This window comes from Solea senegalensis, linkage group LG12 (genome assembly GCF_019176455.1).
Source record: "Solea senegalensis isolate Sse05_10M linkage group LG12, IFAPA_SoseM_1, whole genome shotgun sequence".
Taxonomy (NCBI): Eukaryota; Metazoa; Chordata; class Actinopteri; order Pleuronectiformes; family Soleidae; genus Solea; species Solea senegalensis.
In genome coordinates, this window is record NC_058032.1 from 11,092,448 (window position 1) to 11,104,928 (window position 12,481).

The 12,481-nt window shown below is 43.5% G+C and overlaps 1 protein-coding gene across 1 annotated transcript; it reads left to right on the forward strand.

Annotated features, from left to right (window-relative positions):
* The first annotated feature begins 2,377 nt into the window (after positions 1–2,377).
* LOC122778077 (store-operated calcium entry-associated regulatory factor-like) lies at positions 2,378–12,183 on the forward strand. The gene is made up of 7 exons (XM_044039645.1): positions 2,378–2,548; positions 3,992–4,170; positions 10,381–10,582; positions 10,672–10,977; positions 11,052–11,205; positions 11,299–11,393; positions 11,795–12,183. Exons 1-7 carry the CDS (start codon positions 2,470–2,472, stop codon positions 11,818–11,820), a joined length of 1,041 nt encoding a protein of 346 aa, XP_043895580.1. The 5' UTR covers positions 2,378–2,469; the 3' UTR covers positions 11,821–12,183.
* Positions 12,184–12,481: the final 298 nt, after the last annotated feature.

Here is a 12,481-nt window from a genome sequence, read left to right on the forward strand (position 1 = left end):
TCTGGGTTGAGACTTTTTTTTGGGTCCCCAAACAAATTTTCCCTCCCTTTTAAGTTTTTTTTTTACTTAATGATTTGTTTATAGTAGGTTTCACAGATATGGCTCTAAATTTAGATTGTGATTTTTGTGAGTGCCCATTTGGAACATTTGGGAAACACTGGTCTAAACCACCCTGAAGCTCTGCCCTCACTGTGCTCCATCTTCCATCCCCTTTTCTGCCACAACAACTGATCAGTTGCAGATCACTGCATTTTTATTGGCTTGAGTTTTTCGTACGTGGACGCACACACTGAGAGGAGAGTGCCACGATGTGACCTTCCTGCCTTATGACTGCCTCGATGACTAATTCAGTAGCTGACCTGTTGACTGTGACCTCATAAAGGAAATTAAAATAAAAACACACCTCAGTGTTGATATGGGGTGTATCTAAGAAATGCACAAATTATGGTGGAGAAAATGAAATGGGGGGCGGGGGTGGCATAAAATGTGACTGCTTCGGGGTTTTTTGTTTCTTTGGTTTTTATTTTCGCAAGGGAAGGGGGCGTCTGGTGTAGTGATCATCGCGTATGCAATGTTTTGTACAATGTACATAGATTTCTTTCTAAAGATGATCATGATCTTTTTTTGTGAAGGGCCTTGAATGATGTTGTAAATATCTAACTTATAGCAGAGATTTAATAATATGGGCTGAGCAGTGGGTGATTGAGCAAAATAAAAAGACCTAATTTTTACTATGACCACAGTGTTCTGTTGTTTCTGGAAGCTCATCACAGTTTTTATACATGTGCAGTTTTGTGTTTCCCCATCGGGACGGGAGCGAGTGCTCCTGTCACTCGTCCTCGTCCTATCTCTGCTCTCCCCAGGTACTGGTGATCCAGATGCGGTGACAGGAGAACTGGGGATTGGCTGGTGGACAGTGGACAGATGGAAATTGTGGAGGTGACAGACAGTGTGTTATGAGACCGTGACACACTCAGCTGACATAAGGCGTAAGGTGGCTGTGTGTAGTGTAGTGTTGTACAGTTAATTTGTGTTTAATCACTCAAAACACCCAACACACTAGTTTTCTTCTGTTTACCTGCTTAGGGAGGTAGGGATTAGTGTGTGTCTTTGCTTTCTGTTTCATTTGATGGTTTTAGTTAGTTTCTGGTTGGTGTTGTCACACAATTTTCAATGTCCATGGTGTTTTTATGTTGCACTCTGGCATCTTGTAAGGCAGTGTAACCCAAGCACAAGAATTGAGAAGGAAAATTGGTGTGGGGGTAATATCTAAGAAACAACAACCCCGATAGGATTTCAAGATGTTGGCCACAATACCAACATGGCTACTTTTCAAATACCAGAGGTCATATTGTCTGCCGTCACCAGGGCGCGCTGTTTTTGAAAGTGAATATTTTCACATAGACACCTTCAGGGCCAGACTATCATCAATCCTAGCAAGTTTGGTTCAGATGGGACTAGGATTTGCAAAGTTGTAGCAGTTTCTTTTTGTCGCAAATATCCTACTTTGCACCGTTGCCATGGCAACTCTGTTGAACGATTTGTTATCATATTCAGCACGCATCATCTACCATGTGTTTTGAGTGTTTTCACCAATTTTGAGTTTGATACGATGAACTCTGTAAAAGTTATTACCGAAATCATGAATTTTTTGTATTTTCTGTTACCACCAGGAGGCGCTGTTTTCAAAACGTACAGTTTTTGCATAGACGTCTTCAGCCATGGTCCATCATCAACCCTAGCAAATTTGGTTGGGATGGGACCTTCTATCGCAAAGTTACAAGAGTTTCGTTGCCTGTGGCGAAAAATTTACATTTTCACCCTTTGCCGCCTCCTTTCTCCTACGCCATGTGACATTTTAAAAAACCTTTGATCAGTTTCGATCCTCAACTTGTCCACAGTGACCTCACCAAGTTTGAAGGTGATCCCATGAAAGCTCTAGGACAAGTTCGTTCACATACCATTGGTGCAAAATCACCAAAATCGCCAAAAAATTAACATTCAATCCAAGATGGCGACTTTCCTGTTCGTTTTAGAGCTTAGGCTTTCAAGGTTTTTTGACCGTCCCGACCTGATGCGGTTGCAAAAATTTGTGAGTTTTGGGGCATGTTCAGGGCCTCAAAAACGCAATTCACTTTGGTGAAGAGGAAGAAGAAGAATCCTAACGGTTTTAATAGGGTTCTTTCAACCTTGTTGCTCGAACCCTAATAAAAGGAGCAAAACTTCCATTGCGTTGGAAAGTTCGAGAAAAGCACTTCCGGTTCCCGTCGCAGCTGCCCCGTCATTGGATTTCACGTTCTTGCGTCGAAGCCGCTCTGTGGGATGTGATTGGCTGTACCGACCGTCGTGCTCGTCGCTCATTGGTTGACGTGAAGGAAAACAGATAACGCAGCAGAAGGTCCGGTTAGCTCGGTTAGCTCGGTTAGCTCGCTGTTATCGTCGCGCTGAAGTCACGGAAGGAAGAAGAAGATGAAGACGGAGATGAAGCGGTTTGTTGTGGCGCTGTTGCCGCTTGTGTTGCTGGGACATGTCCACAGCTGGGATGACGGTACGTTTTCTTCTTTGGTTTCAATTCAGTTTTACTGTTAACGTCAGTTTGTGGTGTTATTTTGAGCTGGCACTTCCTGTTTAAAAACCCTCGAGCTCATGGCGTATCGAGGCTTTTTTCTTCATTATTCTTCATTGCTGACATTTATCGCGTTATTAAGGCCTCACTAGATCCAATGAGCTGATTAGTTAATGCTGTGTTTACGGCGTATACACTTGTTATTTTTAATGGCCCAGTGACGGGCCACCTGCGAGTACAACTTCTCGGTTGCCAGGTTGTGGTAAATCCCTCTTCAGCAGTCACACATGCGCACTATGCTTTGTAGAATTTAAGGTAGAAATCAGTGATGTTACATCAAGGGAGGAGGTTTGATTTTGAGATCGGTGGGGACACAAAAGTGCTCCAAGGCAGAACTCCTGAAAGTTGACGTTTTTTTACATTAGCAATCATAATTTCACGTCATGCAGATGTTATAGGTTAAAGCAACTAATGAAAGACAAGGAGGCAACTTTTTAAACCTCTCATCTTTACTCTTTAGTGCAGGGCTGTAGTGCAACTGTGCATCATACTGTCAATTAACATAGCCTACTGTCCATCAACAACTCTCCCTGCTGCTCTCTCCAGGTGGATCAGTTTCCTTAGGAATAAGGATGCATGACATATGAACACATACATTAGGGATACAATGATCATAGAGCTTGATGGTTCAGTTATCGCCTGAGCAAAAAGGCTTTTACTCAATATTAATATTATGTAATATTGATTAATTATATTTTATAATTATACAATCACATGATCATCTAGAATGTGAGGAGGTTTTATTGTATTTCCACCACAAAGTTTCTTCATTTGTGTTTTCAAACCGTTGCTCACTTCTACACAAATACATAAAAATAAGAATTAAAAATAGTTTTTAAAAAGTGTATCTCTTTGGCATTAAGTATTCTCTTTTATTCAATATCTGTATTGTTGAGCCTGAAGTAACTTACACTTTGACTCCTTAAGAAGTCTCTTATATCCACTTTTCTTTTCTTTGACATCCTTCAAATTCTATACAACACACACACACACACACACACACACACACACACAGACACAAACACAAATGTAAATGACACCACTGATATTAAAATCCGTCTAGCTGACGCGACCCAGGAAGAACAAATGTCGAACAAGTCGACAGTTGCAGATCACATGCACTGCCTTTCGTCCGCTCCAACCAGCTGAATATTGGTAGGGACTTGTCCCTAGGGTCCCTGCCCAATTCTACGCCCTTGTGTTACATAATAGTTAAAAGTATTGTGTATGTATGTAAATGCATGTAAAACTGAACATGATTGTTTCGTGGTTTGGGGAACACTGATGAACATTTTTTTAAAATTATGTGGACTAAAGAATTTATTGAGAGAGCAGCAAACCTTTTTTCTCCTCTCCCTCCTGCAGAGAGTGTGCTGCTGCGGGACGTCCAGGTGTTGACTCTGTACAAGGGTCGCTTCACCCGGGGGAGACGCTCCCAACCGATTCCTCAGCTCCAGTGCGTTGGTGGCACAGCGGGCTGCCACACCTTTGTCCCAGAGGTGGTGCAGTGTCAGAACAAAGGTTGGGATGGAGTGGATGTACAGGTGAGGACACTGCAATGAAGCATGTGGAGAGTAATATTTACGTCTGTTGATTCAAGCTGCAGGAGGTTCCACTGGTTATAAAACAATCTGTTAAACTCTCTGCTGATAGTGACACATGTGTGCATCCCAATTGTCTTCCATTTTCTATTTTTGACATATTGCACATATTTTTATTTTTGATTATATTCATATTTTTTTTGTAATTCATTGCACTTTAATCTATTTTCTTATTTCTATAAGGAGGAGGGGGAGGAGCTTGTGAGTCAGTCCCTCTCTCCAAGTTTTAAAGGTTGATTCCACCAAAATACTACTGTAGGAGTATTGAGTTAATTTAGTTTAAGGTTCGTTTAAATTATTAATGCAGGATTACTTGTTACAGCGCAATTTGTGAACAGTTAAAGTAGTTAATGCCTTTGATTAAATATTCTTGCAAGGAAAGGAATGTGGCTTTGTGGACCTTTGATGTTAGTTAGATAAAGGGTACCGTGGGCACTTTGATGGCTTTGATAGAGGGATGGGAGATACAGTGCCTATCATAAGTCTTCGCCCCTTTTGGATGTTTTACCTAGTGATGGTGAGATGAGGCCTCATGAGGCATTGAACCACTTGAGCCAATTGGTGAAGCTTCATGTGCACACGAAACCACCTACTGGCCAAGTGTATAATCACAGGCAGCTGTATCTGAACCACATAATGTGTGATGCATTGAATTTTTGTGTCTGTTAGAAATGACTATGAATTACAAAAAAATTATGACCAAATAATTTCTGTTCATGTATGTTTAATACATTTTTTGAATGTATTCTGTGTGTTTAAATCTTCCCAAAATGGTAATATCATAATATGGCAGGTTGTGCAATGTTTTTCTGAAAATGGCATGGCCTTAATCAGGCAGAGGACAGTTAAAGTGCTTGTGGAACTTGGACAATGATGAGCCTCACTGGCTCCATCCTATATCACCTATCCTACTTTCCTCACTCTCTCTCTCTCTCCCTCCCTCCCTCCCTCCCTAAACTCTCCAAACTATATAAACGCTATCAAAACTCTAGTATCCATAGTCTCCAAACTCTCAACTGACTGCAACTCTCCTTCAAAAACCCACATTTTGAATGGAGCCTGAGGGGTCTACATAGCTGTAAAACTTAGCGGCAAAATCTGAACCACTTCACGAAGCAATCACATGGTACAGCCGGGCAGCAAGGCTTCGGACGTCATCATTTTTGGCTCCTCCCCTAAATGAAGCAAGCCTCGATACGCGCATCGTGGAAACGCCCCCTCCCCTACTCGGCACACGCTTCGAAGCCTCGATACGGAACGTCACATCGCTAGTTTTACCCTTTCATTGCTTTCGTAAATCAATCATGGTCAATAAAATATGTTTTTTGTCCACACAAAAATGTATTGGAAGAAACTTGTACTCTTAATGTCAAAGTGAAAACAGATTTCTATAAAGTAATGTAAATGAAACAAAATTATGTAAAGACAAATAATTGTGCTGTCTCCTCCTATGACTGTACCGAAGTTGCTGGTGGGCACAGTGCTCCTTCGTCCCAGTGCTGAAGTGGACGGGAGTAGTGTGAAGTGCTGGTATACTAGTGAGGGTTGGAGGTCAAGCAAAATTGACATTAGGTCTGCGGTTAGGTTGTGGAGGAGGGCTGGTAACACATCCAGTACTCTGCCTGTCAACAGGCGGAGAAACAATAGCCGAGTGGGTGTGAACAGGTGGGATGGTATTAGCACGGTTTACTGGTCGGATTTGCCCATTTCCCCGTTCGTTATCCCTGTGGCATGCCCACTCATCCATCAGTACCTCCTTTTTATCTTTAAGGAGTGTCCATTTCTCTTTTCCGTATGGCCAATAGCCTTTCCAAGCATATACGGCCTCTCTGAGTCTTTTGATTCAGTTTTCGATCCAGTTGTCTTCTTTTGGCCTCTTTCTGACTCCACAGCAGTATATTTTCTCCCCCGAGTGCCTCAACCTGATCGAAAGCCGAATTGAACTTTGTCACAAGGGCGTCTATATCCGGCTTAGCATCCTTGAACCACAGTATTTCCATAGTCTCTTGGTGCCTTTTTACAATGGCGTCCCTCTTTGCCGAGGCGTTGCTCAGTTTACAGTTGTCGTCCGTTGGGTCTACCTGTCCCAGTTCCTCGATATATTCATTGCAGGCATTGACGAAAGCACCATAACTCTTCCGACAATTCATCTTTACTTAGATTGCCAGTGTAGACATTAAGGCGGTTAATACGCGTTTTTCAGATCTGGCTTGTCGTCTGCCATTTTACTTCTTTGAACTCCTGACTCACTCCGAAATTGGAAATGTTCAAAGGATTTGGCTTTTTCAAAAGGTGTGGTTCGTTACCAATGACTTGTTCAAAGGATTCAGTTCTTTCTCTGCAAACAACTCGTCCATGGCACACGAATGTCCACGCCCCTAGCTGTCGACGTCACAATGTCACAGTCTGTGAGGCTCTTCCGTAGCACTGTTAGTGGCTTAACGGTTTAGCTCTTCGCCCAGAAGAGATCTGTATTCCTTCTACAATCTTCACAGCCTTCCTCACGGCTGTGGCACTTCCTTTAATCCTTCAACGGCTCCGTTAGCTCCTTGCTCCGGCTCCTCCGTTTTAGTGATTCACGACTGCTTCACCAGTACTCAGTCGATACTTACGTCCGTACTCCACAGATACAGTGCCGACAACAGTTTTACAACTGTCCAGATTTTTACTGGCTGATCCTTTCATCTCAATACTCCCTTCATGCACCAAACAACATTACAAATTAATTAATAAGTATTTATAACTTGTACAAATTACATTGCAGTTCATAAAAATAATAATTATCAAAAAAGGCCGCAGTATCGCGATACTACCCGGAACCGCAATACTTTGTCTGGTATAGTATCGTGGTTACTCATTTTGGTATCGTGACAACTGTACTTCAGACACATGTGTTTTATACCTCAATCACTTGAGACACACCCACACCACTCAGGTGCAGAGCTGGATTAACGCAAAGGCAAACTAGGCACGTGCCTAGGGCCCGATTGGCAGGGGGCCCAGACAGAGGGACAATCAAAACCTAAAAATGACTTGGTCCTGATGACGCGACGCTGTCAGGGCGTTCTGAGGACAGTCTGCTCCGATCAACAGTCACGCAGAAGCCGCAGCGAGTGCACATGTCTGCGGCGAGGTCCGGGTGGGGGTTCGCTGTAAACCACCTTCGCCCCGAGCCCTTCCAAGCCGATCTGGAGTCGGTCACAGCGCACCACCGGCGGAGGAAATTTCATGTCAATTTTATGTGTGACACTGTTGTATGATGAAGTCGGCATCAATTCATGGAAAAAACTGTTGAAAAGTTGAAATATGGAGATTAAAGGATTCTGCCCAACAGTAATCTCCAATACTTATTGACCTAAATGGATTTGTTAAAAGACTATACTTCTTTTTTTTTTTTTAAACCTAAAACTGACTAAAACTTTTTTGAGTTTTCGTCGACTAAAATTGGACTAAAACTATCACATATAGAAATGACTGAAACGTGACTAAAACTAATAAGTGTGTTAGTCCAAAAGACTAAAACTAAGACTAAATTGGCTTCCAAAATCAACACTGCACAGTTCACCATCCAGAGAAACATCCAGACCAGTGGAGAAAACTGCTGAACAGTCCAGACCAGGAGCTGAGCTGCTGAGAGTTGAATACCAGAAAATGGAAGAGAGGTGATGCTTGTCCATGAAAATAAACCTCTTTACCACGACAGCAGTTTCTCTTACTGCAAATCTTATAAACTATTCAATTTAATTAAAGGGGACATATTATGCAAAATCAACTTTTTAACCATTTTAGTACTGATATTTGGGACTCTGGGGGCCCTACCAGTCGCCAAAGTGTGGAAAAACAATACTCAGTCATGTTTTCGTGGTTCCGCTTAGTGTAAGTATAGGCGATAAAACGCTCGATGTTGAATTCCCTGCGCTTATGACGTCAGCATGCGCATTTCACCGCGAATGTTACCGCCCCACCAGTACGTTTACTTCGCAAGCTCCACCTTAGCTCCACCTTGTCCCTGCGAGAGTGCAGGCGAGGGAGGAAGAGCGGTATTATGTCAACGCGGAGGGACAAGTGTGCTGTTGGTGGCTGCACAGTGGAGCACAGTGTTTTACAGAGGATTTTATATATGAAGCTAATGTGCCGGATAAAGTCAGCAAACGTGTGTTCGTGTGTTCGCACCACTTCACATCAGACTGCGACCAGCGGTCGCCGTATTTAGTCAGGGGACGTATTTCACCGACGTACAAACACACAAATTGTTAAGAAAAGATCACATAGAGCTCATAACTGACCATTCTGACACGTCCTAATTAAACATATTTGTTCAGTACGTCCTCCATGACCGGAGCACAGACTCAGTCTGATACAATCACATAAAGCAGCTGTTTATGCAGCTCGCCGCTGACTCTCTGTGCAGCGGTGCTACACTCTCTGTTTCACCGATAGCTTAAACTGCCGCTGGCGATCAGCTGATCGCTACCGCTGATCGCCAGCGGCACGCTGAATAAACTGTATGTTGCTGTATCAGACCGGAGACTGTGCTCGGTGAAACAGAGAGTGCAGCACCGCTGATCGTCAGCGGCGAGCTGCATAAACAGCTGCTTTATGTGATTGTATCAGACTGAGTCTGTGCTCCGGTCATGGAGGACGTACTGAACAAATATGTTTAATTAGGACGTGTCAGAATGGTCAGTTATGAGCTCTATGTGATCTTTTCTTAACAATTTGTGTGCTTGTACGTCGGTGAAATACGTCCCCTGACTAAATCCGGCGACCGCTGGTCGCAGTCTGATGCGAAGTGGTGCGAACACACGAACACACGTTTGCTGACTTTGTCCGGCACAAACTGCCACTGGTTATCAGCGGTGACACAGAGAGTGCAGCACCGCTGATCGCCAGCTCGCCGGAGCACCGGAGCTGGTCAGCGGTGGTGAGGTCTCCGGAGCACAGTCTCCGGTCTGATACAGCAACATACAGTATATTCAGCGCGCCGCTGGCAATCAGCGGTGGCGATCAGCAGTTGTGTGTTTTTAACTGATTTACAGTTGAACAGTGTTCGGCTCGATCCTTATGTAGGACGTCTCTTCCTGTGACGGCACTCTCGCTGACATGTTGATATTGTCAGAGAGCTAGTGGAGGGAGGGGGAGACGAATAGAGCTGTAAAGCGCTGTAAAGAGGACAAATCAGAAACCCCCTGGAAGAAGTGGGTGTGTGTTTGCCTGTGTCTCATTTGCATGTAAAGGGACCATGCACGAAAACCGAGCGTTCTGAAAGGGGCGGGTTTAGCAGGGTTATTGAACTACTATGATTCTTCATCCTTATGGTATTTTGACCAAAGCATGTCACTGACATGTTCATTAGGACACCAGGGAACTATTTTAATGGGGGAAATAGGGTATAATATGTCCCTTTATGCCCTTTAACACATTTAATTAAGATTTTATGCAAAATGCAATAGCTTACAACATGTATCTTATTTGCTCTGTTTACGTAGCAATGCTGACACCTATTGGTGATTTACTGGTACTACTGCCTTAACAATGACACTCGCAATGGCTAAGATAAGGATAATTTAATAGCATTTAATAGAGCCTTGTAGTAACGTATAAATACGGTAATAAAAATCAAAAAATAGTCTGATAGACTGTTTAATATACGACACATGACTAATTTTGTCATACAAAGAACCAACTCGTAACCAAAGACTACGCTTTGTAAAATGTGAATTCACTTTTATCAGTAACTTTGGTAAGTTTCAGATTTCAATTCAGAAATAACATCGATGGAGGGGGGCCCAAAAAATACAGTCTGCCTAGTATAGTCCATTTATTTAATCCGGCTCTGCTCAGGTGATCCCCATTTCACTAATTGTGAGACTATTGGCACCAATTGGATGGACCTCTATTGAATTAGACCATTAAATTAAAAAGGGGGTGAACAATTATGCAAACAATTATATTTCTTTATATAATTTTGTTTCATTAACATTACTTTGTAGAAATCTGTTTTCACTTTGACATTAAAGAGTTTTTTCCTATACATTTTTGTGTGAAAAAAGCAATAAAAGGGTAAATCATCCAAGGGGGGGGAATACTTATGATAGGCACTGTATGTACTGGAGGAAAAAGTGTAAAACGGTTACATATTTCCTTTGACAGTGGGAGTGCAAGACTGATATGGGCAACTCGTACCGTTTTGGTCGCATCGAGGTGAGCTGTGAGGGTTACAACCACCCCAATGATGCCTACATCCTGAAGGGCTCCTGTGGACTGGAGTACTCCCTGGAACTGACTGAAGACGGACGGAGGAGGACACAGGGAAACGGATGGGGCTCCCAAGGAGGATTCAAGGGATTTGGAGGTGGGATGTCAGATTAATGAGGCTTCATCTTTTTCATCAAACATCGGGGACATATTTAGAAAGTATCTTTCTCTGTCTGCCTGTCTCAGATCTCGGGGGCTTTGCCTCCAGCTTCTTCAGCGGTTTCTCAGGAAACAATCACCAGCAGCAGCAGCAGCAGCAGCAGCAGCAGCAGCACAGTCATCACAGCTCGCACCCGTCTCACAGTGGGGATTTAGGAGGCCTGCTGGTGGTCGGCGTGCTTCTGCTCGTAGCCTATTGTGTCTATAAGCTGTTCCTCAGTGGAAACATGGCCCAGTGGGGGCAGGATGGAGGACAGACTGGTTACCCCGGAGGCAATAACCATGGCTCCACCGCAGGACCTCCACCCCCAGGATTCAAGCCTGACTTCACAGGTACACAGGATTTAGTCGGCAACAGTAAGTCCTAGACCTTCTCCACTTGACAAACTTTTCCTCTTTCTGTTCAGGACATGCTGGGGCAAACCCAGGCTACGGTTTCCATAGTGACTACACTCATGGACAACAGTTCCCAGGAGGCCGAGCTAACACTGGCACAGGTGGAGGGTTCTGGACTGGCATGGGGACAGGAGGGCTGCTGGGATATCTGTTTGGTCGTCAGAGGTCAGTGAAGGGATGAGGATATGTCTTCTTTCATTTCACTCACACACTTATCACTTACATTTATGTGTGTTTGTGTTTGTGTGTGTTTTACAGGAACCATGGGAACAATTACAACTACTACACAAATACTCGACCTACACACTCCTCCTCCTCCTCCTCCTCCTCCTCTGGGACACGGACTGCTTCAGGTATGTTAGCACGTTGGCTAAAGCCACGTTTACAGGACACGACCTTCAGAGAGTCGGGGTCACATCTGCGTCTCAAACACGTGATTGTGACGAGGGGAATATTGTGTGAAATCAGGTTTGATGGAGTTTTCAGATGTTGGTTGTCCTTCACCTTCTTCTTCTTATAAGTCCAATGTGTCAGGATTTCTGCCACTTTAACCTGGGGTTAAAAGGTCAGGAACAATAACCCCAGGTGAGAAACCAGAACATAGAGACATTTATGAGGCAAACAAACACTGATTCATGTTGATCAGCTCAGACGAATTTACTGGACCATGACTAAAGGATGAACTGATTCAGAATGACATGTGAGCGTGTGATAACTGTGCTCTGACATCTCAACGTCTCTGATTGGTCACCAGGTTTCGGAGGAACCAAGAGAAGATAGAAGTTGTGGAGGTGAACATCCTCCTCGTCAGTGGCTTCTTCTATTATTTCTGGGTATTAGTGAGACTTTGACTCCCAATCACATTTTCATCACATGTAACATGTTTATAAAAGTCTGTCCACCTGTGATTGGATCACAGATGTTAATGTTAGATCTGAACCAAACAGGAGGAGGAGTTCTGTTGCAGAGGTTCTGGACAGGAAGTTGTGAGGAACAGTTCTGTTACAGCGTAACATACGTTTCATGTCACTGTAACAAAAACACAACAATGACCTTCAATGTTTTATAGTGTGTGACAGTAAAGTGAATATTTACTGTGTTTTCTTGTGATATATATGTATGTATATAATAAAAGTATGAAATGATTTGCTGTTGCATCATTAAACGCACACATTCTTCCCTGCTCACCGAGAAAATCTAAAAGAGATGCTTCAATCCATGATAAGATGACAATAGTCAATTCACTCACTCACTCGCTCACTCACCCTTTTGCTGGTGCCAATCCCAGCTGACAGGTGAAAGCCGGGGTCACCTGGGTTCGATCCCTGGTCACAACTTTCTGCATGGAGTTTGCATGTTCTCACCCTGTGTGTGTGTGTCTGTCTGTCTGTCTGTCTGTGTGTCTGTCTGTCTGTCTGTCTGTCTGTCTGTCTGTGTGTGT